Source organism: Tiliqua scincoides, chromosome 7, assembly GCF_035046505.1.
Source record: "Tiliqua scincoides isolate rTilSci1 chromosome 7, rTilSci1.hap2, whole genome shotgun sequence".
NCBI classification, from domain to species: Eukaryota; Metazoa; Chordata; class Lepidosauria; order Squamata; family Scincidae; genus Tiliqua; species Tiliqua scincoides.
Window position 1 is genome coordinate 32,571,388 of NC_089827.1, and position 27,351 is coordinate 32,598,738.

At 42.6% G+C, this 27,351-nt stretch overlaps 1 protein-coding gene across 3 annotated transcripts in view; it reads left to right on the plus strand.

Moving 5' to 3' along the window:
- Window positions 1–23,257, plus strand: part of GATA3 (GATA binding protein 3) — a 44,587-nt gene extending 21,330 nt beyond the window's left edge. For 2 of the 3 annotated variants that reach the window (XM_066633977.1, XM_066633975.1), the window contains 3 exons: window positions 8,256–8,401; window positions 19,135–19,260; window positions 22,973–23,257. In XM_066633977.1, coding sequence (XP_066490074.1) covers window positions 8,256–8,401; window positions 19,135–19,260; window positions 22,973–23,257 — 557 coding nt within the window. The remainder of the gene's footprint in view (window positions 1–8,255; window positions 8,402–19,134; window positions 19,261–22,972) is intronic. The other variant, XM_066633976.1, reaches the window with a different exon arrangement.
- The last annotated feature ends 4,094 nt before the right edge of the window (window positions 23,258–27,351 follow it).

Below are 27,351 nucleotides of genomic sequence, written 5' to 3' on the forward strand. Positions count from 1 at the left end.
TGTATATGTTTCAGTATCTTTTGCAAGTAAGGTTGCCAGTTCCTTGCCCAGAGATTATGCCTGTGTCTTTAAGTGCTCTGAGATGCTGAGACTGGATTCAGTCAAGGCCTAGCATCCAGTTCCTCTAATAGGCCTCTTGCCATCTTTCTCCCAGTTTGAAGAAGATCATCTGTCTACAGCTACAGCTAGGCTGGTGGTTGGAAGAAAGAGTTGCAAGCTTTTTTGCTGCCTTTGTTCTTTGGCCTTTAGCTTGATTTACAGGCATTACATGGTGATAATGCCATGATATGAAAAGCTTCATCAGCTGATTTCTGCAGATCATTGCCAACCCTATTCTTAAAAGGAGGAGGAAATGGAGGTGATGAATTTCAAAGTTCATTCTAGTTTATTCATGGGGGACATTCATACTTTCTTGACAGATTTTGCGAGGCAGTGAATTTGAAGCAAATGTGTTAGTCACTTGACTTTGGAATATAATGGAACATATCTTGCTTGCAAATAGCCATGGTTCAATAAATGTCTGAGAGTTGGCTTATGCTCTGTTCAACACTTTAGGATAAGGATAATTAGCAGATCGGGGTTCAGATCTGGATTGTGGACTATTTAATATAGCTGTTAACACATGTGATGTAGAGGAAAGTGCTGATGAATATAGGAGGGCAGCTAAAAAACCTTTTTTTTATCTTTATGAAATTTAGCTATACAAGAGCAGTTCAGTGTTGTTTAATCAACAGTGTGGTGCTTCTGAAGGAAATGAAAAGAATCAGATTTGCTAGAATGGATGTTGATTTAGTCCCCTAAATGGTGTGAGATGACAAATTGGTATTTCATCCTGCCAACCCCCATATAGAATATCACAGGAGACTGTACCCAGAGATTCTGTTTAAAAAATTTGAGATAAAGGTTACTGAACACATCTGAACAATACTGAGGATACAATGAATGGCTCCATTACAGTGCCGATGGCCACTTGCTCAGTGGTCCACACCTGTAGATTATGGGCACTGGTTGGCTGCCTTTGACCAGGTCTTCGTGGAGGTTTACTGGCCAATTTGGTGTTAGAGTTTCTGATCTGTAATAACACATATACAGGGCTGGCATCAGAGGTTGGTAATATTAAGCAGTGGTCAGGATCTTGGTCTCCTTGAGGATTCATCTGGCTGATCCCTGCTGCTGGGACATGCAGAATTTTAATATGGAGGCAGGACAGTGTTGGCTTCTTCCCTCCCAATGACTGGTAAAAGCATAGCTTACTGGGATTTAAGAGAGCCATCATGATCCTTCCTTGTTTTAACTCATGGACCTCAGGATTCTAGAAGGAGGCAAAACAGAGCCTGCAGAACTGAAGCTTGCTTGCTTGCTTGCTTCTGGTCTAAGGAATGACTGGAATAGTCGCAAGGGTCCCTGGTTAATCAAGAGCTCTTATAAGTTGGAACAAATGTCATTCGTTTGAATGATTGGATGTTACTTCCAGAACTGGGTCACTTCTGGTAATCTTAGAAACTTCTACTATGAATGTAATGGTGATCTGTTTCCTTTGTTTTGATGTTGAAATAATCAGGGTGGAGGGGGGGTTGTGAATTTAAGATGCTGGTCCTCCAAGAGAAAGGTGGGCCTTTAGAAAGAGAACAGGGAAAGGAATGATCAGAGACAGAGAATGACATTTAAAAAGACGTGAATAATAGCAGGAAGGAGAATGAGAGCATTGATTCTAGTGCAGTGCTTTTTCAGGAATGTTTTGGAATTATTTTCTTGAAGGATAAACATACATGGAAAACATTCAGGATAGAAAATGCAAGGACAGTCACAAACAGAATTCTAGTATGTTGTTCATGGAACTTTTCTGGAAAGGTTTCTTAAAACTGGCAGCTTGAGTAGAAGCCTGTAGCCATCCTTACCTTCGTGGAAGTGAACAAGGGAGACTTCAGTGGAGCCTGTGGTGGCAAGAGACAAATAGCTTGAGGTGAGACAAAGAAAGGGCAACACAGATTGGGAGAGATGGGCCAAATTCTATGCACTTGGAAGATAATGTGCTCTTCTCTTCTCGGATCAGGTTATAGAAATGGTGGTGCAAATAATTTTTGCAGGAGGAAACCTGAGTCTCTTTTGGTTTCCCTCCTTGTCCCTCTACAGAAACATCTATGGGAAGAGGGTTGGATTGATATTGCAGCCACAGCATTATGTGGTTGGGGGCCAGTTTACATCCATACCAGGCTGCCAGTCCAGGTGGTCATATGCTCCTCCAACTTCCATACTCAGGTAGCATGTCAGGTGGGCACTCAGGCAGAGGCATGTATGAGATTCTTCCTCCTTTTTTCCCCCTACCCCGAAGAGGAAAAAGGGAGGTGTGTGGGGAATACTCCATCTTGTATACAGTCTTAGGTACATGTTCAGTGGGGTTCAGTAGCCACTCTTCTGCCACATAAAGGGGGTCATTGGCCCCCCCCCAAACTTTTGACCCAACTCAGGAAGTGCAAACTCCCAAAGTATGAGCCTCATATCACAGCCTCCAGAGGCCTATGGCCTATTTTGTTATAGTTTAGGACTGTTACTGTAGTCTAGGACTGAAATAAACATCATTTATTTCCACGTCTGTAGTTTTGTACTGATTAAAGAATGTTTAGTGAGTTAGCCGCCTGTGTTTTAACAGATAAGTGAATCAGTGAAATTTAAGTAGACTTGCATGTTCCTAGTCCCTCCATTTAGATGCATTTTTCTGGTACTGAAGGCTTGAGGTAATTTTACAATTTTAGAAGCACAAACTATCACTTAGGGTTGGAAGTAAGGACAGCTTTAGTACTTTCCTCTTCCTCTTAGAGTTAACATGCCAGAACCATAAAATAAATAACAGTGCTGTTTATGTTCAACGCCACCAATGAAACTGGCATCCACTGATGATAAATAAACTGAGGCTCAAATTCTAACCAACTTTTCATCACTGATGTAGCTGAACCAATGGGGCATGTGCTGCATCCTGCAGTTGGGTGGTAGTCATGGAGGTTTCCTCAAGGTAAGGAAATGTTTGTTCCTTTACCTTGGAGCTGCATTGCCCTTACCTCGGTGCTAGAAAGTTGGTTAGGATTGCACCCTAAGTTGACTAATATAATATAGATTTTGGGCACAACCCTAACCAGGTCTGCTCAGAAGAAAGTCCTATTTTGTTCAATGGGGCTTACTCTCAGGAAAGTATGGTTAGCAGTGCAGCTTACGACTGCAATCCTATGCACACTGCTCTGGGAAGAGAAAGTCTTGCAGCAGCTTAAAGATGAGTCAAGTTAATTCAGCATAAGTTTTTGTGGGTTACTTAAATGGACTATAACTCACAAACGTTTATGCTGAAATAAATGAGTTCATCTGTAAGGTGTTGCAACAGACTTAGGGTGCAGTCCTAACCCCCTTTCCTGCACCAAAATAAGAGTAATGCAACTTCGAGGTAAGGGAACAAATATTGCCTTACCTTGAGGAGACCCCTATGACTGCCCCCCAATTGCAGGATGCAGCTCATGCCCCACTGGCACAGCTATGCCAATGCTGGAAAGTTGGTTAGGATTGTGCTCTAACACAGCTACCCCCTGAAAGTTGAACTTCCTTCCATGTTAACGTGAGTAGGATTGAACAATAAAGTCCTAGTTGTAAAGGAGGTTTGTGAAAATGGAGGACAACTTACTTGGGCTTGGGCTAATCTCTTAACAATGACTGGGCTCAGAGTGAGCACACTCTCTTGGAACTGCACTTCCACACCTGGGACTCTGTGAAGAGTTAAAACACCAATCCTGTGGTGGAATAAGATGCTCATGTTTATTATGCATGTGTGAGCTTTCATAGGCAACCAAATTTCAGCACATGCATGAAATGTCACTGGTTGAAAATTCAAAACTGGTTGACATTGTCTAGTTTCTAGTATATAATTTCTAAAATGAAAGATACTGGAACTTGGAAATCTCTCTCTCTCTCTCTCTCTCTCTCTCTCTCTCTGACTATCCTGGAGTGTTGACTCTTTTTATCTCAGAGGTTTGGGGCTCCGAAGAAGAGCCCTACTGGATCTGAAGAAAGATCCTTCTAGTTCAGCATCCTGTTTCCTACTGTGGTAAACCAGATGCTTCTTGGAAGCCCACAGTAGCCTTCCCTCACATAGTTCCTGCCCCAGCAACTGGTAGTCAGCAACATTCTGCTCCTGAACTTGGATGTTCCATTCGGCTATCATGGCTAATAGCTTCAACATTCCATGAAATCATTAACTTCAACAGATGACGGGGAACCCCTGCTTGATCACATAGGAGAAAAGATGGACCATAAAAAGTAAACTACCAGGAGGTAGATAAGATTTAACAGAGTGGAGAAAGATCCACTGAAGATGGGACAAGAAACAATGTTTTGGATCTAGAGGTACAGAAAGCTTTTTCCACTCATGAAGGGATTGTTTCTGGTCTGGTGGAACAGCACTGTCTGAAAAGTGACCTACAAACACAGAATAGATCTGTTTGCACAAGGCCATTTTATGGTTCACTAGCCTTTAAACCTATGGCTTACTTAGGGCCCAATCCTATCCAATTTTCCAGTGCTGGGGCAGCCGCAATGCAGCCCCAAGGTAAGGGAACAAATGTTCCTATCTCTTAAGGAGGCCTCTGTGACTGCCTCCCCACCACAGGATGCAGTGCATGCCCCATTAGCACAGCTGCATTGGCACTGGAAAATTGGATACAATTGGGCCCATATTCACCATACCTCTTATCCTATAACACAGTATCCAATAATTGTGGTGCTGTACTGTGTGGAAACCTTCCACTAGTGCTTGCACAAGAGGTCACACAACATTGTTAATACATTGTCTCCTTTCACTTGTGGTTCTTTGGCTCCACTTTCTTGGGTTTACATTCTGTTCGAGTGGGCTAAGGTTGTAGGGAAAGGCTAAGGAAGGGAAATGCCATAACTTGTGACAGCAGTTCAGCAGTGGAGGAAGCTGCTGCAATAGTTTGTGGAATCTTCTCTGATAAAGATTCTTAAAAGGACAATGGATGCTTGTCAGCAGAGGTGTTAAGAAATAATAATTCTTTCTATTTCACCATCCATGCACTCCTGCTAACCAAGCAAGAGGCACCTTTTGGGACTGGGAACCTTTCTGTATGAAGCACTTTGAGAACTGTTTGTGTTCTTAGAAGTTATAATAAGAAGCAGTAATAATAAGAAAAAGAATTGGAATGCAGTGTACTGGGTACACTGCATTGTACTGTACCCAGTACACTACCCAGTACACCCAGTACACTGGGTACTGTACCCAGTGATGTGAGCAACAAAAGGAGTTTCCACTCTAATTTCAACAGCAGAAAGTTAACAGGAGGAGGAAAGGAAAGGGAAAAAGATGAATATGTGACAAGGAGTTCCAAGTAACAATTGCAGCCTGAGTACTTAGTGTTTAGAGCATTCAAAGTCATTCAGAAACATCTTTTCTTTTGTACAGTGAAGTTCAGTTATCGTATTCTATTTTAGATTAGCCAGAGTTGAATTGGCTAACCATGGATGAACTAAGCATGAATAGTACTATTTGTGTACTGTGGAGGGCATGTAGAGAGGGGTTCTTGTTAGCTGCACCATGATAATATGTAAAACTCTATTTTGGCTGAAGAGGACTGACAAAATCAAAATCTGTTTGCCTAGGCCTCCAAGAAATACACATTTCTTTGTCCCGTTGACTGTTGCATCTAGTTAAGCAGGTTTTTGAAACAAAACAAGAACCTGCAGGGACTATTCACTAGAGGCAAAAGGGGGATGGATTTGTAAGTACACCTTGACTGTGCTTTCAAAATGCATTCAGCTCTTGGGGGGGGGGGAACTCCTGACTAACAAAATAGACAGGTGCTGTTGCAACTAAAATACAAGAGTCACATTTACATTCCTTTGGGAAAAGGAGATGAACAGTTTCTTCAGCTATCCCTATATCCTGGTTCTTACCATGATTTTGTCTCTATTTTTGCCTTGGAGGACTGCTTTATTATTCAGTCTGAGTTTCTAGGGCTGCCATTTTTCAGGGTTCAGCTCCTTCCCTGGCGTCTCTAAAATTTCTGAGTGGGGGTAGTGGGAGGTCTCTAGTACACCTGAATCCAAATGCATGTGTACACTCAGGATCTGTGCCATGCGCAGCTGAGCATTTAACACATTGAAATTGCTGAGCAATATTTTAAGCTCCTGACAATTGATTATAGTACTATGTATATTTTTTCATATATTTCCCCCCCACAGACATACATGCCTTTTGGCACTGCAGCCCAATCCTAATTAAATTCCCACACAGTAGTGCATTTGTGCTGGTGCAGCTTCTGCTGCATCCCACAGGGGATTTTCGGCTGCTGGAGGTTTCCTCAGATTAAAGGGATATTTGTTCCCTTGCGCCAGGGTAAGCCCCAGAAGCCACTATGGGTCAATTCAGACCTGCGCCAGCTCCAGTGCAAGTCCAAGTTAATCTGTGCAGGCAGATCAGGCATGGGAAGGGAAGGGGGTTGGGATTTGGCGTGTGTTGCCACCATCGAACCTGCTCCCTCCCCAGGCTGATCTGTCCTCCTCTCTGCCTTGTTACTGCCCTGTTCTGCCCATCCCCTGCTCCATTTACCCCCCAACTGCCTCCTGCCATGCTGCCCAACATGCTGTCCTGCCTCCTCCTGTGGGCAACTGTCAATGCGCAGAGCTGGCCATTTGCTGCTTGTGGCGGTGGCCAGCCTGCGCATGCTGTTCTAGTCAGAAAGAATGTGCGTTCTGCCATATACTATTTTAGTAGAACTGACCTGTGAATCAATGGAGAAGAGAAATGGAGAGTAAATAAATTCAGCATAGTGAAACAACATGTCAGGGCAGTGGGAGGAGATCTTGGGCAGTGGACCTGGGGGTGGGAAGAGGATGTTGCTGTTTTCATCTGTGAAATATTGGAGGATTTACATTTTCTGGTGTGGATTAGTTTTAATCTATATACTTTTTCTGACTTTGGGGGAAACTGAATATGTGTATATATTCCTTCATCATTTATTTTCATCTAATTGGCTTTATTCAGTTGGGTTTTTATTGCCTTACCCATCCAGATAATGGATGGTAGAGTGTTTTAGTAATGGAAATTGATATGAATAAATAACATCTTAATAAACTCTACCCCTAAGACCCTATGTACACATATTTGGAAGTCTGTTCCCCTGATCCCCGTGGGACTTGATTCTCAGAACAGACCTGCTGGGGTGTATATCAGGGTTTGTGGTGCAGATTTAGAGCCCAATCCTATGCATGTCTATTCAGAAGCAAGTCCCATTAGAATCAATGGGGCTTACTCCCAGGAAAGTGTGGATAGAATTGGAATGTGAGCCTGCAAAGAAGAGGCAAAATTGACCACATCTTCTTTATTTACTGGCTGCTTTGTTCAGCTGATTGGTAAGAATGATCTGTTAAATTCCTTTTGATCAACAAGGCAGCAGAAACTTTTTTTTAAAATAAAGTGAAATCGTTTTCATAGAAAAACACACAAAAGCCATGGGTAGCAGCATTCAACCCCTCCCTCCCCTGTTTATTAGTGAAAAGGAAAAAGTACAATTAACTTAAAAGAACAGAGAAAAAAAGGAAAGAAAAAAATAGGAAAAATTATATATATACACACACATAACAATTCTACATAAATTGGTAGCCAAAATTAAAATTATCCTGATAAACATTTGTATCAATCTACACTACAAATCTTAATCCATAGACAATTAATCCACTATGCATATATACACTTCAGAAGACGCAATTCTTCTTTTCCCTCATGTGTGAGGGTGTGTGGCTTCTAAGATTGTGGACCCAATCCTATCCAACTTTCCAGCATCAATGCAGCCCCAAAGTAAGGGAACAAATGTTCCCTTACCTTAAGGAGGCCTCTGTTACTGCTTCCCTAGGTTGCAGTGCGTGCCCCATTGGTATGGCTGCATTGGCATTGGTAAGTTGGATAGAATTGGGCCCTGTGTCTGCTGAGGTGGATGCATGTCTGAAAAACGAAGAAAGTGTGCACTTCAGTTATATTGTTTTATTAATATGCAAAAGTATGTAGATAGAATGAGTGAATTATTATGTTTTTAAAATATAGTTACTCTCTCCTCCCCTGCCACATCTAGCTTTTGGCTGAGGAAAGTTGGACTGGAAAGTTGAGGCAGATGGAGGAATTGTTAAGACCTCTCCCAAACCCCTACCCTAGGCATTTCTCCCCTTGCTGTCCATCAATAAACTGTGTCCCCTCTTGTTTCCAGAAGGCAGGGAGTGTGTAAACTGTGGCGCTACCTCGACCCCACTATGGAGGAGAGATGGCACTGGGCATTATCTCTGTAACGCCTGTGGACTGTATCATAAAATGAATGGGCAGAACCGCCCCCTGATAAAGCCCAAGAGAAGGCTGGTAAGTAACTTGAACGTAACACTGAACTAACTTTCTTATTTTCTTTTCTTTCTCCCTCCCTGTCATGTTGTGTTTTTGAATTTCCTCAGCCCAAGATGGAGAGCTTTCTGGAGGGACTAGAACTGGGCCACCCTGCCCAAAGTCTTGTCTGTCTGTACAGAAGAGGGTTTTTGAGAGAGTCCACCCCCCCTTTTACACTATGCCTGCCAAGTTATGTACCATTTCTGTCTCTATCTATATGTATCTATATCTTTTTAAAAGAATTGAATAAGGAATGATGGTTTTTCTTGAATGGTTTTCAAGAGGGTGGAGGTGGAAGGAAGTGGGGGTTGGGGGAAGCATGTGGCAGCAGGCATGAAAACAGAAGAAAGAAACTGAGTCAGATTTGTCTTGAAAAGGGAGGGATGACTTGGAAGCTCTTTTTCTCGAGAAACGGAAAAGCAGCACAGGCAGGTGTGGTGTGATCTGGAATGCTGCCTGATACCACCTCAGGCCCACCATCGCTACACATTTTTTTTAAAAGCAGCCATTTACCATGGTCCTCGTGCTGTTGTTTCAGTTGCCGAAGCGTAGGGCTTCCAGTTTGATTTAAAGAGACTGCACAAACTAAGGACCTTCTTTCTTCCCATGGTCCCTGTAAATCAAACCAGAAGTCCTGAGCTTTCAGCTTAGAAGAAACTGCACCAGGAGCAAGGTAAGGGGATGGGTGAACCACTTTCCATTTGTTTTTAGCAGGCAGAAACTGGATCAGCACGATTTGCATCTTCAGTAGGCTGGAGGGAGGTGTTGGCAATGGCAGATTCAAGGTGAAGGGCACCCCAAATCTGCTGTCCTATCACCCCCCCACCAATATGCTACTGATGCAGCCCACATCACCTCACCTAAAGAAGAGCTGTCCCAGAAAATGATGTATTTGTTTCTGTCTGGGATGGGTTTTCAGGAACTCCAAAAAGATATTTGATATTTGTTGTTCTTAAAAGAAGTCTAGTATTTCTTTTTAATTGCATCTCTCTCTCAGTTATAACTTTTAGAAAGCTTCTTTTTTAGTTTGTGACTAACGGTAACTTGTGTGCAGGGTGACCAGATGTTGTGATGTTTCATAACATCAAAAGAGGACAAGTCCCCCCAAAATGTAGGACATCCAAGAAAAATGTAGGACATGGTGTAAGGGTGGTGGTGTAAGGATGCCTCAGGATAGAGTTCACACTTTGCATGCACAAGTTCCCAGAATCAAGTCCTAGGATCTCAGGAATAATGTTGGGAAAGGCTGCTGTTACAGGCTTTGGAGACTCAGCATACAAGACAGTTTCACATGTTAATGAGTGGAGTTTTACAGAAGAATATAAGGGAAAAAAGTCCCTGCCCCAGGGATCTTGCTTTCAACATGAGACTGTCTGGCGTTGTCTATTAAAGAGGCAGTACACAATTTACTCTTGCATGCTACTTAAGAACATAAGAACAGCCCCACTGGATCAGGCCATAGGCCCATCTAGTCCAGCTTCCTGTATCTCACAGCGGCCCACCAAATGCCCCAGGGAGCACACCAGATAACAAGAGACCTCATCCTGGTGCTCTCCCCTACATCTGGCATTCTGACTTAACCCATTCCTAAAATCAGGAGGTTGCGCATACACATCATGGCTTGTACCCCATAATGGATTTTTCCTCCAGAAACTTGTCCAATCCCCTTTTAAAGGCGTCTAGGCTAGACGCCAGCACCACATCCTGTGGCAAGGAGTTCCAAAGACCGACCACGCGCTGAGTAAAGAAATATTTTCTTTTGTCTGTCCTAACCCTCCCAACATTCAATTTTAGTGGATGTCCCCTGGTTCTGGTATTATGTGAGAGTGTAAAGAGCATCTCCCTATCCACTCTGTCCATCCCCTGCATAATTTTGTATGTCTCAATCATGTCCCCCCTCAAGCGTCTCTTTTCTAGGCTGAAGAGGTCCAAACGCCGTAGCCTTTCCTCATAAGGAAGGTGCCCCAGCCCCGTAATCATCTTAGTCGCTCTCTTTTGCACCTTTTCCATTTCCACTATGTCTTTTTCCCCTGGGGGCTGGGGATAAGAATAGGCCCTCAGTTTGGCTGTACTTGTCGTAAGAGGCGACTAAACAGCCACCGGGTAGATGGGACTCGTTAGCCTGGGAAGGCAGCTCATCTGAAAGAAGGAAAACTCTGATCCCAAACCTCCACTGCCTTGTGGCTACATCCAATTATGGAAAAGGCTTCAGGAGTCAACCTCGAGGCAAAATCCGGAGCCGGAGTCCCTAAGGCATTTCATGGCTGAACACAGTCACGTTCTGGCAACTCCTGCGACGCCACTGGAACCAACCGTATTGGCTTCTGCCTTTCCATTGGACCATTTCAGTGATGTGGAGAGGGGGGATTTGCTGCATGGGTAACAGCCTATCCTCCATACCTACTTTACCCAGGCTTCGCGCACTGGAGAGGACACTCTGTTCCAGAACCACCATTCAGAGCGTGACACCATAGTCTTCCGAGACTGAAGGATGCCAACACGATGTCTTTTTTGAGATGCGGCGACCAGAACTGGACACAATACTCCAGGTGTGGCCTTACCATAGATTTGTACAACGGCATTATAATACTAACCGTTTTGTTCTCAATACCCTTCCTAATGATCCCAAGCATAGAATTGGCCTTCTTCACTGCCGCCGCACATTGGGTCGACACTTTCATCGACCTGTCCACCACCACCCCAAGATCTTTCTCCTGATCTGTCACAGACAGCTCAGAACCCATCAGCCTATATCTAAAGTTTTGATTTTTTGCCCCAATGTGCATGACTTTACACTTACTGACATTGAAGCGCATCTGCCATTTTGCTGCCCATTCTGCCAGTCTGGAGAGATCCTTCTGGAGTTCCTCACAATCACTTCTGGTCTTTACCACTCGGAAAAGTTTGGTGTCGTCTGCAAACTTAGCCACTTCTTTTTAAAGAGGCAAGCCCAGCGGACTTCCAGGATGAGGGTTGTCATGTGAGTGAGAACCGGAGGTACAGTGTTTCAGTTTTATAGCATAGGACTTGTAAGTGGCTGGGTCTGTATTATATCCTCAGTGGCCTGAGTCCTTGGATGCATTGCACTTGAGTTCCCTTCCTCTCACATCAGCCTAAGTTTTTATGCACTGGACTTTTCCAGTTCTTACCTCTTCTGATAGCAATAGTTGTGTTCTGCTGTGTGCCAGTCTTTCCTATCATTTACACTAACTATTTTGATGAATGAGGATGGGGTTGTCTGCGGCAGAGACATTCTGAAACTGTTCCTACAGTTCTCTCACAGGGCTTGCTCATCCTGAGGTCTTCTGGGCTTGTCTCTTAAAGAGACAGTATACAACACTTAGAATTTAAATTCCAAAAATGGAGGATGCACAGGAAGGAGGAGAGGTGTGGTTGAAAGGGAATGAATATGTGCAGGTCATTTAATATACATAGGTTTTGTTTCAGTTGGTGATCTAGTTTGTGGTCCTAAACACTTTGCAAGTAGATTAACCCAACCATCGGAGTGCATGATGGAATTGCTGCATGCACTGGTCATTTGCCTATGGTTAGCAGTTTTTGTGTAGCCACTATGCTTTAAGCATGTCACTACACTGAGGGTGAGTTGCTGTGGTGTGTGAAATGGGCAACCTTGTACATAGTGGTGCCAACCTATAATCATCTTGCCATGGGAGGCAACCTGGGTGACCTCCATGTGGCTGATGGATGCGTAAGTCACCCCTTAGGACCAAGTGGAAAGCAGTAGAATCACAAAGCACTCAGGCAAGTCAGAAAACTCTGCTGGATAGATAAAAGATCCATCTAATTCAGCATTATACAACTTCATCGATGCCCCTATGAAACCTCTAAGCAAGGGGCAACATCCTAATGCATCCTAATCCTCTAATGCAACATCCTTCCCCTACCTCTGATCATGGAGGCTCCTTTTTAGCTGCTTTGGCTTTTAGCCATGGATATTATATAATATTCTTGGATATTAGAAGATCATGAAGAATCTAATATTCTTGGATATTGAATCTAATATTAGTGGATATTAGAAGAGCACGAAGACCTTGCTCATGGTCTGATCTTGCCCATGGTTTGTAATTCTGAGCCGACCTCTAGAGTGCAAGAATTATTCTGTGCTGAAAGTTGCAAGTCTTTGCTTCCTAGGTTCATCTTAGAAGTGAGTGAAGCTGGGGTCACTACAGGTCACTGGGGGCTCTGGGGCAAAACTCTGAACTGGGCCATCTAGTTTGCCCTCCACCTGTCTCCTGATGGCACATTAGGCTATTGGTACTGAGGACTCATGGGTCAGCCTGGCCACGTAGGCCTTTGGTCGGTGCCCAACCTCTGATGCCACCCTGAATGAACAGGCATCTATTCAATGGGTGGCATCCCAACTATCACTTCCACCATTAGGAATTCCACTATCAAGTATGAAAGGTCCCTCTGGGAACAGAAGGAGCACCTGGTGGCAGAAGTACTTGTAAAGGTGCTACTCAACTTTTTTTTTTTGTAATGTACAAATTGATTTGTACATTATATTTTAATCAGAGAAGCATTGGGCATGTTCTGACATGGATTCACCTCACATGACTTCTCATTATTTGATTATTTAGAACTTCTTCCAGTACCAAATATGCATGAACTGACTGGAATGCTCAACCTTGCGGCGGTGTGTATGTGTGTGTGAGAGAGAGATATAGTGGAACTTAATGGAATGAAAAGCCCCTTATTCGGACTCCCACCTGTCTCTGACAAATCCTGCCCCTCTTGTTGCCTTCTGGAAAGAGTAGCTGGGGTTATCTCAAAAGGTAAGGGGTCTGGGCCCTTACTGTAATTACTGGGCCTGCTCTCTGTAATTCAAGCACTTACTGGCTGACCTCATTGAAAAGCACTGCATCTGAGGTGGCATGAGAGTTCTGTTTGTAATGCTTGATCTATGATTGCCTGAAAGGCTCTCGCATGAAAGGCATCACTCTTATGTTGGTGGTCATCAAGGGCCCAACTGGATATGACAGATACAGGCCCATCTGTCCTGTATTTTACTAAATGCTTTGGATGACCTGCAAGGCTATTCAGATCAGTAAATTTTTGTGGTAGATGATGATGTATAGTAATAATACATCATCAGTACATCACCATACAGTAATAAAAGATGATGTGATAACAATAACAATAACAACAACAACAACAACAACTTTATTTTTACCCTGCCTTTCTCCCCGAAGGGACTCAAGGCGGCTTGAGAACTGCAGTCTACTGAACTGCAGTCTATTTACTGGTTTTTTCTAAAGAACTGAATGGGGACAATTGCAGTGCTTGAATTGTAGGGAACTTTAGGAGGGCCTTGATCCCTTACCTTTTGTTCAGGCTACCTTAGCTATTTTTTTTAGAAGATTTCATGAGCCTTGATATGAAATGACTGAGGGCCCAATCCTATCCAGTTTTCCAGTGCTGGTGCAATTGTACCAATGGGGCATGCACTGCATCTTGTGGTGGAGGAGCTGTCAATGAGCTCATACCTTAAGGCATGGGAACTGGGGCTGCATTATGACTGTACTGGTGCTGGAAAGTTGGATAGGATTGGGCCCTGAGGCAGCAATCCTATCCACACTTTCCTGGGAGTAAGCCCCATTGACTATAATGGGACTGATTTCTGAGTAGACAATTAAAGGATTGGACTCTAAATTGGGAGGAAGTGGAGTCTGAGAACTTCGTGAAGAGCAATTCTTCCATAATCTGAGCATCAAACAACTGAGATTCCTTATGTCTGTAGCTACGGCTACTATACTGTAGTAAGCAGTGATTATATAGGCTGTTAATATGACCAGCACTAATGGTTAGCCAAGTCAGGAGTTTGTCTTGGCCAAGCATATCTTGCCCACTGGTGGTTCCACCATGTTTGGAGCAAAAAGCTTTCTAGGCCAACATCTCACTTTACGAGGGGCCTGGCTGGTGCCCAGAGGCTCTGAAGTCTTCTCTGTTCAAATGTTTCAGCCTCCTCTTGCTCTCATCTCCATCCCCTCCCAATGTTGATAAGGGAATCTCCTTGCCTGAGAATCCATAAAAACTTGGGTGATGGTCCAGTCCTGAATTTTAAGTCTCTGAAAGTTAGACTTCTAAGGAAGTCTGACTAACATGCCACCAGAAACGAAAATAAAAACGTCACCTCTTAACTTCTCTTCTCGGAGAAAGAGGTATAAATTTCCTGGCCCTCCTCCACTTCCCTCTCACACAAATCATGCAAAGAAAGTAGAGGTGCCACCTCAATTTATTCTGGCTGTTTCCTTTAAAAGAAAAGCCATGACCCTGCTTAGCTGAGGGGCATCTTTCATCCCCTCACTGGGAAAAGCTAACCGCCTCAAAACAAAACAAAAACCAACAAAACTTTGTATTTTTGAGGGAGGGAAGTGCTTGGTGGACTTTAATTTTCTATTATTTTTTGTCCTCTTTGCTTCTTTATTTGTAAAAAATAATTTCCTAGGGAAAGGTTGTTGCATATCTGTGCATTAGAGATAGTGCACATATAAACATCACCCGTCCCCTGCACAAACCACAACTTCAAGAGATTTTGCTGGGGGTGGGGGAGGCAAGGGCTGAGGCCAAACTCGTTACATTAAATGTGTGACTTTATTCCTGTGTATTTGGTTTTTAAACTGTAAATAGCTGCTTTTAATGGTAGATAACTGCTCCTTCCTTGGCACAAATCTGACCAATGAACACAAAGGCAGGGATGGTAGAGGTACTGGGCACATTTTTTTGAAAAACAAATTACATCATTACATTTTTTAAATTTAATATCATACTGGCAATAATTTTACTTAAACCATTGGATAATTATTGATTTGTGGGGTTGTTGTCATGTCACTGGATAGAACATTCAATACGTTATGAAGTAAACATTAATCTGAAGAATGCATTGGTTATTCGAACTAGGCTCTGGGAAGCAGAGTTTGCCTCCCTTTCCGCTGATATGAATCCAGTATGTTCTCCCCTTTTTTTTGGTTACTGTCCCTTACCAGCTCAGCCTCCCAAATATTTTGCTACCCTAATAAACCCCTCCCTTCAAAGGGCTTTTATGCTTGCGCGTTTCAATATTTTCCCTTCTTCATATCACCTTGGCAGATTTTCCCATATTTCTCGGAACCTTAGATTATGTGCCTTTTGTCATCTTGAACCGGACACGCTAGAGCATATTTTGATCTATTGCCCATCGCACTCTACACTTCGAAAGCTGTACTTGGAGCCTTTTTTATGCCATCCTGTCAGTCCATTTATTGATCCCCTTTTTGTTCTGCTTAGCGATAATCAAGTAAATATTACTAAGGCAGTTGCTAGTTTTTTGTCTCAAACTATTAAAATATCCCCCCCTTCCTAAAAATATATATATCTCTCTCTCTTTCCTTTTCCTTTTCTATTTTTGGATCACTTCCCTCTTCCCTGCTTCACTATGTTTTTCTCTAGTGATTGTTATAATTTTGTTTTGTTTATCCTGTTTATTTGTTATATGCCAATAAAGGTTGTGTGAAGGAAGGAATGCATTGGGTGACTTGCATTAAGTTTTGGATAAATCTTCTTAAGTGACTCAGCACCCAATCCTGTCTGATGTTGCAGCACTGGTGCAGTGGCAATGCAGGCCTCAGGTAAGGGAACAAATGTTCCCATACCTTGAGAAGGCCTCCGTGACTGCCCCCCATCACAGGATGCAGTGCACGCCCCTCTACACTGGCACTGGAAAATTGGATAGGATTTGGCTCTTACCCTTGCAAGGTTCTCTTAGGCTTTCTCCCAACCTATTGGCTGCAGACCTGACTGTAGCCATGGACATTCAGGCCATAAATCAGAATATATGATAAAACTGAACAAAATTTTATTTATTATGTATAAATAAGTTATTTATTAATTAAAGTATTTGTAACCTTTCCATCCATGTGGACTCTAGGCAGACAGATGCATGGAGGAGAGGCCTATCCACAGCTGTTAGCCATGTAACAGCCCAATCCTATCCATTTCCCTTCCATAGTATGCAGCCAAAATGAGCTCAACTGCATGCTGGGGGGGAGGGGCTGATTGGGAGGCTTTGGAGATGTAAGCAAACATATTTCCTCTTACCTCCCTGTAAGCCTCTTGATTGCCTATGGGTTTCCTTGACCTGGGCCAGCTTCTTGGCTGGCACAAGTTCGAGGAGAGAAAGGGGCATGTTGGAATAGCATATTTGCGCAGGTCACATGTGCCAGGACACACTCCGTCCCACTCTGGCACACCTCCTACTCACCTGGGTTTCCACCCTGTTTCACCCACTGCCCTGCCCCATTACCCCCATCCTGCCAGTTTATCTGCAATCCCATGTTGAGCCAGAAGCAGGAGTGGGCCACTATCACCATTTTGGATGACGGTTCTGAAATGGCCACTAGTGGCCCATTCTTTGGGATGTCATAAGACCTTTTAGACATTGTTACTAGTTATAATGAACCTCCAGAGATGGTAGACCACTGGACCACCAGTTGCTAGCAGAGGCAATAGTGTGGGAAGACTATTTCCTTCAAGTGCTACTTGTGGGTTTCCCAGAGACATCTGTTTGGCCACTGTAGGAACAGTTGGCTCTACTAGATGGTTCTTTGGTCTGATCTAGTTGGGCTCATGCCATGACATGAACTTTCATGTCTGTATTCTAGGATATGGTAGTTGGAACCATACCTATCAAATGCCCGGAATGTTAGGGTAATCCTTCCTTAATTAATCTCTTCTTGTTTGTTGAGATATTGAAATCTAGAATTTGAACAGGAACCCACTCTGAGACTCTAAGACGGGAAGGCAGGAGAGTTTCAGATCAGAAGCTAATGAGATATTCTTCACTATGGGTGCAATCCTAACCTTGGGTTAGGCCAAGGATCAGAGAGCATGACCCCGGGAGGGCCGTAAATGTGCCCTAAAGCATTATTTGTGCCTCCTTGGGAGTCAGCTGGGCTAGCACAGGGACGCATGCCTGTCTGCGGAGGCTGCATCCAACTTCCATGCCATCTTGGGGAAGGAGGGTTGTGTCAGCCCAGCTTGGCCAATGTAGAGGTCTGGGGAGGGCGGGGAAGTATTGGGAAGGAGGCGTTCTGGGGTGAAGGGAGGGCAGTCCTGGAGAAGGGCCAGCGGGGAGTGGGAGGCGGGGCTGCAACCCAGCAGTTATGCCAGATCCCAACCCTTTTCCCCAAGCAGCACGGAGCAGTTTGAAGCTGCTCAGGAGCTGGCACAAGTCCGAGGAGACTCATTGGGGCCGTGGTGGCTTACCTGGGCATAAGGGGAAATCCCCTTACCTCCAGCTGAGCCACTTCTGGCCACAATCTCATGCAGGATATAGTGCAGGCCTCCTGGCCTGCCTATTCCAGTACAAGATAGAATTGCGCTACACGTGACACATAAGATATCATGCTGGGAACATGCTCTCTGATCTTCATGTAATGGCTCAGGCTAGCGCAGGAAGCCATGGAGACATATCATTCCACAATTATGCACAATGTTTTGTGTAATCAATACTAGGGGTGTGCACTGAATTGTTTTAATTTCCAGAGCCCTGCTTGTTTTGGGGAGTGCCAAAGCTCTGTTTCAAGCCCATTGGAGCACATGTTTGTTCATTTGGAAATCCATTCATAAGCTCCCAATTCATTTTGGGATTTTCAAAAATGTATTTACTTGGCATGCTTGATCATTAAAGTGGTTTTAAAATGATATTGGCAGTTTGGAAGGCAGATGGTGAGCAGAGGCAGAAGCTTGTCACTGATGAATCATTTTCCTTCTGGAGAATGATGCAATTTTTTTTGAGAGATGCTGTAGGAGAATTGCTAAGTTTATGACCTTACTGTTTCTAATTCAAATCTCCAATTAGCCAAGAACTCACTAGTCTCTGATATGGGTAAAATAATACTGGACTTTTGTACACTTCTTTTTCTAATAGTTACTGGGACAATGTAAGGGAAGTGCTTTCAGAATTTAGCAAGCACACTCAATCATGAGCATTGTTTGGTTACGCTGATAGTTGGTGGAAAGGACTGGCCTGACATCTGTCACGGATGTCTCTGAGAATCAAGATATCACTTTCAAAATTGAGAAATGGAAAATTTAGGCCTGCCTAAGAGTTAGCTCATTTAACAAGATAGGTCTGCCCCTGATATATGGGGAATTTACTGTGGTGTTTCATTAGGGCAAGAGTGCTGAAACAGTGTATTTTGGAACTCCATGTTAACCGACCCTCTGGTAAGGCAGTTCTAGAGACTCTCATTATTGAGGTAAACAGCATTGTTACTCATTGTAATTATAGAGGATTGTAATTTTTTTCTGGAAGTCTTTTCCATCATAAATATGGACATAATTTTTTTTCATATTTTTCCTTATTGTAAGAAATAAAACCTCACTGGATCAAAGTAAATTTCACATGAATTATGAAGAACAGATCATGAGATAACTGATGAGAGAGTACAGCTTATATGATAACGATCATATCATATGGAACCTTGTGTCACTTTGCGCTAATGTTGCTGGATGCTTAATAATGTAAATTAATGTGATCAGTTGCCCACAATGATACTGTGGGGACCGTGAGTTTTTTCATGACTTGCTACTTCCTGTGATGTCTGGGTAGCTCATCACTTGCTGCCCTAGAAGGAAGCCAATGTTGCATTATCTTGAAGATTTCACCTTTATATATCTTTGTGACATGGTTGTGTTTTCTTTCTTCACAGTCTGCTGCAAGAAGGGCAGGAACATCATGCGCAAACTGCCAGACCACCACCACCACCCTGTGGAGGAGGAACGCCAACGGTGACCCCGTGTGCAATGCCTGCGGGCTGTATTACAAGCTCCACAATGTAAGTGAGATGGTAACTCTCTCACACATGCCTCTGAGGTTAAGCTAAATCAGAGTATTGAAACCAACTTTGTCGAACTAAAGGAGCAAATGCAATGACAAAGACAGATTACTGAACATGTTTGGCTAACTCCCCTGTCAAGTTGTCTTGGATTAGTAGTTCCTTTTAAAACAGTTAAATAAAGCAGTTTTTTCTTCAGTGGACAGTAAAAGGAATGATCATAGAGTTCCGTCCATACTGATGCTTTTCACTGAACTCTAATGCATCCTCAGTGAAGCTGCATTAAAGAGATATGAATAGATTCCAGGGTGGGATTTTTTTTGTTTTTTTGTTTTGATTTTTTGTGAAAATGTAAGGGAAGCAGGAGGAATTCAAATAAGAGTCCTTTAATTGGCCAGAACATTGCACTAAGTACTGCTGAACTGAAACAAGTTTTTCTTATTGTAGTTCCACAAGCTATGTTGCACATTCACTCCTGAGTTGGAATGGCTGGAGAGTCTTGTGTTGCTAGGCAGCTGCACTGTTCTTGCGTGCTTGTCTTTTGAAAATCTAGTAAAGTATTTGATTGATAGAAAGGGAAACTGTGAATGCAGTGTAGACCCAACACCTTAAGACATCTGTTCCAACTTCGACATCCATTTAAAAGGGCTGCTAGCAGACTATTATCCAGTAACGGGGCCTAACTAAAATTTTTACATTGAAGTTGCCAGTATTAGTAAAATCATTTTGTCCTGCATGAGTCAAAAAAGGAGTGTGTGTGTGTGTGTGTGTGTGTGTGTGTGTGTGTGTTGACTATATATAAACCTCTCTTAACACATGAGTCCCTGGGTGAGATGCATGTTAACATAATTATGAAATATACTCACAACATTCAATAATAATTGGGAGCAACAGTCATGCAATCAGTAAAACAAGCAGATCAATAAAATAACTGCTAAAATGAGCTACAAAATGTGCCAATGAATTTTTTTTTTTAAAAGACAAAACAATCTTTGCCTGGCACTGAAAAGACCTCATGGCTAGTGCTAGGCTTTCTTCTCTAGTGAGGGCATTTCATATGCTAACTATGTAATCCTGTACATACTTGGGAGTAAGTGCTGTTGAACACAGCATGACTTGCTTCTGAGTAAACATGTAGGCTTGCACAGTGAGTAGTAATATTACTCAAACTGAACATCTTCTGATGGGAGAGGCAGAATGTACACATATTTCTATATAAGCTCTGACTTGATCCTGCTAATATTTCCTTGTTAGATCTGCAGAAATGTAGCAGGTAAAACTTTTTGCATCCCTTTATCTCCAAGCCAAGAACAGCTGTCAAATGTCTCTTTTAGGACAGCTTCCAATGGCACAGATGACTGTGTGAGCGGAAGAAGTTGGCAACCCTAATCCACCTACTAAGCTCTAAAAAATAATAATGCACAAAGAATAATAAAAATCTTTGCACATGCCCCTACCTCTTAGCGCAGGGTAGAGAATATCCACTGCAATTGCCCCAGTCGACACAAGCAATTCCTCAAAAGGAGTAGTGTTGATTTAATTGAGAGGGTGAAGGAGTCTGCTTCAGCTCTGAAGAGATTATCAAATCCTTACTGATAGAAAGGGAAGGGAAATTAAATGAAATGTTTGTTAGATTTCCATCTCATATCTATATGTGCAAAGGTATCTGCAAAGAGACACAGGCCCTAAGGAGATAACTAAATGGGAGCCCAAAAGACTAGTAGTAATCAGAAGTTTTGAAGGCTGATTTTTATTCTTTCTTGGCATTACAATACTATGAATGGAGTAGAAGCAGAGTGAAATTCTTCAGTAGCTTTGATGTCCCTTGTACATTTTTCTAGTGGTCTTTTGCTTTCATGTTATGCTTCAAAATAAGTGCACTGAGTTCTGCTCTCAACAACTCCTACACAAATCCCCTTCAAAGTCAGCTGGGGTTAGATGGTATAGCTCCTCTGATATCTCTATTCATCACTGATTTTAAACTGGTTTAGCCCCCCCCCCCTCCAATTTCTACTCTGCTGGATGAGTAAATGTGTCTGGATGAAAAAGAAACAGAACAAAACCCCCTTTTTCCCCCAAAGATGTAACTTGTACATTTTCTTGAGACCAAAATATTGTCTGGATTTGAAACTGAAAAATTAGCATCGCCAATTATTTTTTACCAGCCCTGCTTCTGTGGTTTCCTCCCTACTACATTTTTTCCTGATTCATATTTGTATGATCTTGAAAGTTAAAACAATTGTCAGCCAGCTAGGGTGTAAACAAAATGCTGTCACTGCACATTTCAAACACATCACCAAGTGAATACAGAAATAGTACAACTTAAGAACCATTTTAAAGACCCATATTGTCTATACAATGCAGAATATACAATGGATGAACCCAGAACCCCAAGGCGAAAACACTGCCTCATATTTCCAAATTTCATCCAGTCAACTCACTGTGTCGTCCATGTTGAGAAAGGAAGGTGTTACTAACCACAACCCTATTTTTTTCTGTTAAAAAAAAACAACACCAAAAACAAACCCAAAACTTCAGCACCTGCAGATCTCAAGACCTTTGGTTGCAGTGTACAAAGGCTCAGCCTGTTTTGTATAGGAAACTTTCTCCGTGCCCCACTTAGCATAAGAGCACTGAATGAACAATTGCATGTAGAAGTTTGGGGAAATAAGTTAGGGGGAAGCCAATGAAGAAAGCCAGCCTAATGGAGGGAGACAGGATGGGAGTATGAAGATTCTGGGAGTTTCCAGGAGTATTGTAAAGGGGGACGGTCAAGGGACAAGGATACAGACTATAACTGGGTGCCTTTTCAGGCTTTGGGTACTGTGCTGGGTCAGGGTTTCTGATTAGATGCCTTAGTCTCGGGTATCCATGAACCTGATGAAGTGGACTGCAGTCAAGGAAAGCTTATGCTGAAGTCAAAGCATGGGCCTTTAAGGTGCCTGTTGTGCTTGCTGCTAGAGATTAGTCAGTTGCCCTTTTAGAAGTTAGAGTACAAAAAAGACAACCACCAGACAACAAGGTAAACAATAGTAACAAGTGCCTGAATGAACAATAGCATTTTCACTGGTGAAGAAAAAGCATAAAAGAATGTGTCAAACACACTGATATAAAAAACTGATATTAAAACTCCAACATCTAAATTCAAGTTGGTGTCATGGTTTGGGGGTAGAACTTAGACCTGGAAGATGCAGGTTCAAATCCCTACTCAACTATGAAGGTCCCGGGGTGACCTTGGGCCAGTGACTATCTCCCAGCATAACCTACCTCACAGGGTTGTTGTGAGGACAACAAGAGAGGTGGAACTATGTACACTACCCTGAGCTCCTGGCAGGAAGTGGTTTAAAAACAAATCCAGATTATCCCTTTCCATGGGATTCAGAGGTTGGAATTTCGGGAGTGTGTGTGCTGTGTATAGAGGCTCCCAACTTCAGTCTCTGACATCTCCAGTTTCAAAGAATTCAGGTAGCAGGACTGGGGAAGTCCAGTCTGTACCTGAGACCCTGGAGAGCTGTACATAGTGCAGACTTAGATGGAGCAACAGCTCCTGATTTGGCTTCATAAGTTTGTGCTTGAAAATTTGAGAAAATGCAGTCATGTGCACCATCCATTATAGGTGCAGAGCTTCGTCAATGCTTTTAGGGGCAGCAGTTGGGATAGAAGGGCTGGAGACCAGACAAGCCCACAAAAAAATTAATTGATTTTTGTTTAGATTAACAGACCCCTGACTATGAAGAAGGAAGGCATTCAGACCCGAAACCGAAAAATGTCTAGCAAATCAAAAAAGTGCAAAAAAGTCCATGACAGCTTGGAAGATTTTCCCAAGAGCAGCTCCTTCAACCCTGCCGCCCTCTCAAGACACATGTCGTCCATCAGCCACATTTCGCCATTCAGTCACTCGGGTCACATGCTCACCACGCCAACTCCGATGCACCCACCTTCCGGCCTGTCCTTTGGACCTCATCACCCGTCCAGTATGGTCACTGCTATGGGCTAGAATGTGTTGGAGAGAGAGAGACTTCCCTGCTGAATGCTTTTAAGTTCTCAAAATGAGAAGTACATTATATACTTGCATTGTTGCAGGCGAGCGCTTTTACCCATTCAAAGCCCTGGGACGCAAATGGAAAAAAGAAAAAAAATTAAAACTGGTTGAAGGCATATAAGTAAACATACATAAATATCATGGAAAGGTGACTACTGGCTGCTTCCTAAGGTGTCTGAGTGTCATCAACCACCAAATTGGGGTCCCATTTGTGAATAAGCCATTCTGACACAAGTCTACTCTTGAACTGGATTTCTAGTGCTGTGAAGAAGAAAAACAAGATGAACCTCCCATCCCCGTTCCCTGAAAGACAAACAGATGATGCTGGACACTATGTAACTTATATTGTAAGAAATACTGTACATTTTTGATGATGATTCTGACATCTGGTTAGCTGTAAAGAAATGGCTTGGTCAAGGCACTGCAACTGAATACCAGGAGGAATGTTTCATGGTACACACCAGGCAGAGCTAGGTCAAACCTGCATATGGACAAACAGCCAGTTGTGTTTTTGCTGTCTTTCTCTCTCTCTCTTTCTCTCTCCTCACTCAATGGCTCAAGTTGTTTTGATGCATTAAAAAAATAATCCAAGGTGTAGGCAAATCATCCATTCCAGGCTATGGGCCTCTGAACAATAGGAAAGTTTGAAAGGTTTCAGGGCAATCGATGTGACTTTCAGCTTGTTGCTGAGGTGAGTTTTCCAGGCCTATAAGCATTGTGAACAAGTTCCTGTAATTGTTGTTTGTATGTATAATTCAAAGCACCAAAATAAGACAAGATGTAGATTTATTTCATCCTATGATACAGACTGAATGGTTGTACAAATTTTACTTACTGCTAGTGTTAAACTGCGCTTTTTTGTTTGGTTTTCATATTTTTCCTCTTCTTTTTTTTTTTTTTTGAGAATAAACTAGATTAAATTCTGTTGATCTGATGTTGGTGTGTGCTTTTAGTCTGATGGGATGTATGATGAGCATGTCCAAGGCACTGTTGGTTCTGAAGTTTGATGACAATAACAGCATAGAATTTTGAGGTCGTGATTGCATGGCTTCCATGTCAGTGGAGAGTTCACCTCCTCTTACCCCATTGCCTCTGTCAGCAAGAAGCATTGTAGATAGTGTGTTTAGTTTTGATGAATTTAGTTTTGATGATTGTTATTTGACCTCTGAAGGAAATAACAATAACAAAAAATTAAAATTGATGGGGCGTTCAAAATAGAGATGGTAAACCTTCCAAGGATGTCATGAGCACTATCCGATAAGCAGGGCTGTGTGCAGGCTAGGATACTGTTGGTCTGGAGAAAAAGCAAAAAGTGTGGGCTTAGGTGTAGAATCCACCTTCCGGAGAACTTTTTCATTGCTTTTAACAAAAAAAATAAGCAATAATATTCATAGAAAAATGTAGGCAGTGTCTGCTATTCATCTCCTTACTTCTCCTTATGACTGGTAAAACCAAACCAATAAAACACAAAAGGAAAACATTCCAGAATAAATAAGCGGGATGATGCACATTTTCTCTCAGTTATCCAGATTGCACCACTGAAGTAATTTGGACCACCTGAGAGGATAATTTCTTCTGTCAATAAGATCTAAAGCACCAGCACACAGTCATCACAGTTGTTTGGTAGTGATCTTTGTGTTTGCTGGGGCAGGCATTGCAGTTTACCAACCATTGGGGTTAATAGTATGAGTGCTGGTAAATGAGACCTCCCCCCTCCCCATCAGTGCTTGCCAGGATAATTACATTGCCTGGGTTGGATGGTTTGGCAATAGCTGGACATTCCACAGAGATAAATCACAGCATGGGAAAGGATTAACCGAAGAGTCAAACTTCCTGATGTAGCTTGCTGTGATTCCTGAAGGATCAATGCCCTGCCATCCTCTCATGTCAGTGACAAAGGACCAGATGGAAGGGAAACACTTCCACTGAATACAGCATAGCTTTGGATAAAAAAATGCCACCTTTCTTTATAGTACAGTATATCAACTGACAGTCTTCCTGCCCACAAAGAAACTGACAACTACTCATAGGTGATCAGTAAACATCACTATGTGTTTGTGCAACTCCAGGCTTGGAAGACTGAACCTCCCAGAAGGATACAGGATTAAGCAACATGATTCTGTCTTCATCTTCACCAGTGCTTTGGGTTTTAAGAGGCTGAGTATATAGTAGTAGTAGTAGTAACTTTATTGTCATTGTGCTACAGCACAACGAAATTTATGCACCTTTGAGATACAAGCATAAATATATACAACAATTCCAACAATCACACTCTACACGCTCACCCACGCATTCTATACAACATGCATCATAATATAAAAAACAGTATAAGACCATAATGCCCAGGAGCATGGTAACAACCATATTCAGTGTAATTATGGCTGTGGGATAAAAACTGTTCAGGAGTCGTGTGGTGCGTGCTCTAATAGTTCTGTATCGTCTACCCGAAGGCAACAGTTCAAAGAACTTATGAGCTGGATGGAAGGGGTCTCTCAGAATACTATGTGACTTCTGCAGACAGCTAGATGTATAGATGTCCTCCAAAGCTGGTAGATGAAGGTTGACGATGTGCTGCGCGATCTTAATAATTCTCTGCAGAGCTTTTTTGTCCCCTGCAGAGCAATTTCCGTACCACACCAAGATATCATAGCTTAGGACACTCTCAACGGTGCAACGACAGTAAGACACAAGCAGCTGCTGTGACAAATTTAAGCTCCCAAGCCTCCTCAGAAAATAGAACCGCTTTTGTGCCTTCTTTATCAACATGCTGGTGTTAATAGTCCATGAGAGGTCCTCTGTGATGTAAATACCTAGGAATTTGAAACTAGCAACCCCCTCCACCTCCTCACCATTTATGTATAATAGTGGGTGTACATCCCTCTTTTTCTGGAAGTCAATTATAAATTCTTTAGTTTTTTGGATGTTAAGTGAGAGATTATTTTCTTTGCACCACAATAACAACTCCTGTACCTCCTTCCTATAAGCAGGCTCATCATTCCCGCTAACAAGCCCCACCACTGTAGTATCATCTGCAAATTTTATAATTTCATTGGTGTTATGTGATGGGGTACAATCATGTGTATACAAGGAATAGAGGAAGGGGCTCAGCACACAGCCTTGGGGAGCTCCTGTATTTAATATCAGAGTGGAAGAATGATAAGAGCCCATCCTAACTGACTGTGGCCTATTTGTCAAAAAGTTCTTTATCCACAGACAAATGTCTTGCTGTATGGCCAACCTAGTCATTTTAAAAAACCACCTGCTAGGTAGAATGGTGTTAAAAACAGAACTATAATCCACAAATAACAGCCATACATATATACCCCGTTGTTCCAAATGATGCAGGACTGTATGTAAAACAATATGAATGCCTTGTTGATGTATTTGAGGCTCATCTTCTAGTTTAATGTTCTGGCTTTCAACAGTGGTCAGCCAGCCAGAGAGCATGATGGTGACCATCTTCTTCTGTTGTTTGCCCCCACCAACAGCCACCGATACACCTATCTTCTGTGAGGAAAAAAAAATTTCTTTACGCAACTTATAATTAATCTGTGGAACTCCTTGTCACAGGATGTAGTGATGGTACTGGACAGACAGATTTATGTCTGGGACTGGACAGATTTATGGAGGAAAATTCCATCACAGGTTACAAACCATGATGGGTATGTGCAACCTCCTGGTTTTAGAAGCAGGCTATCTCAGAACGCTAGGTGCAAGGGAGTGTCAACAGGATGCAAGTCTCTTCTTGTGTGCTCCCTGAGGCATCTGGTGGGCCACTGTGAGATACAGGAAGCTGGACTAGTTGGACATTTAGCCTAATCCAGTAGGGCTCTTTTTATGTTCTTAATCTGTTTAATCCTGTTGAAGCCACCTGAAAGTTAATCTGCACATTCAGCAACACTTCAAAGAAACATTTTTCTTGGATTGGACCGTTATAAGTTGCTGGTGCGCATGAATTTGAATGTTTCCTACAAAAAACACTCTACACACTCAGAAAAACAGCAGTGATCAACCCCCTTCTCCCTGAGATACTATTTTTCTATATTCCA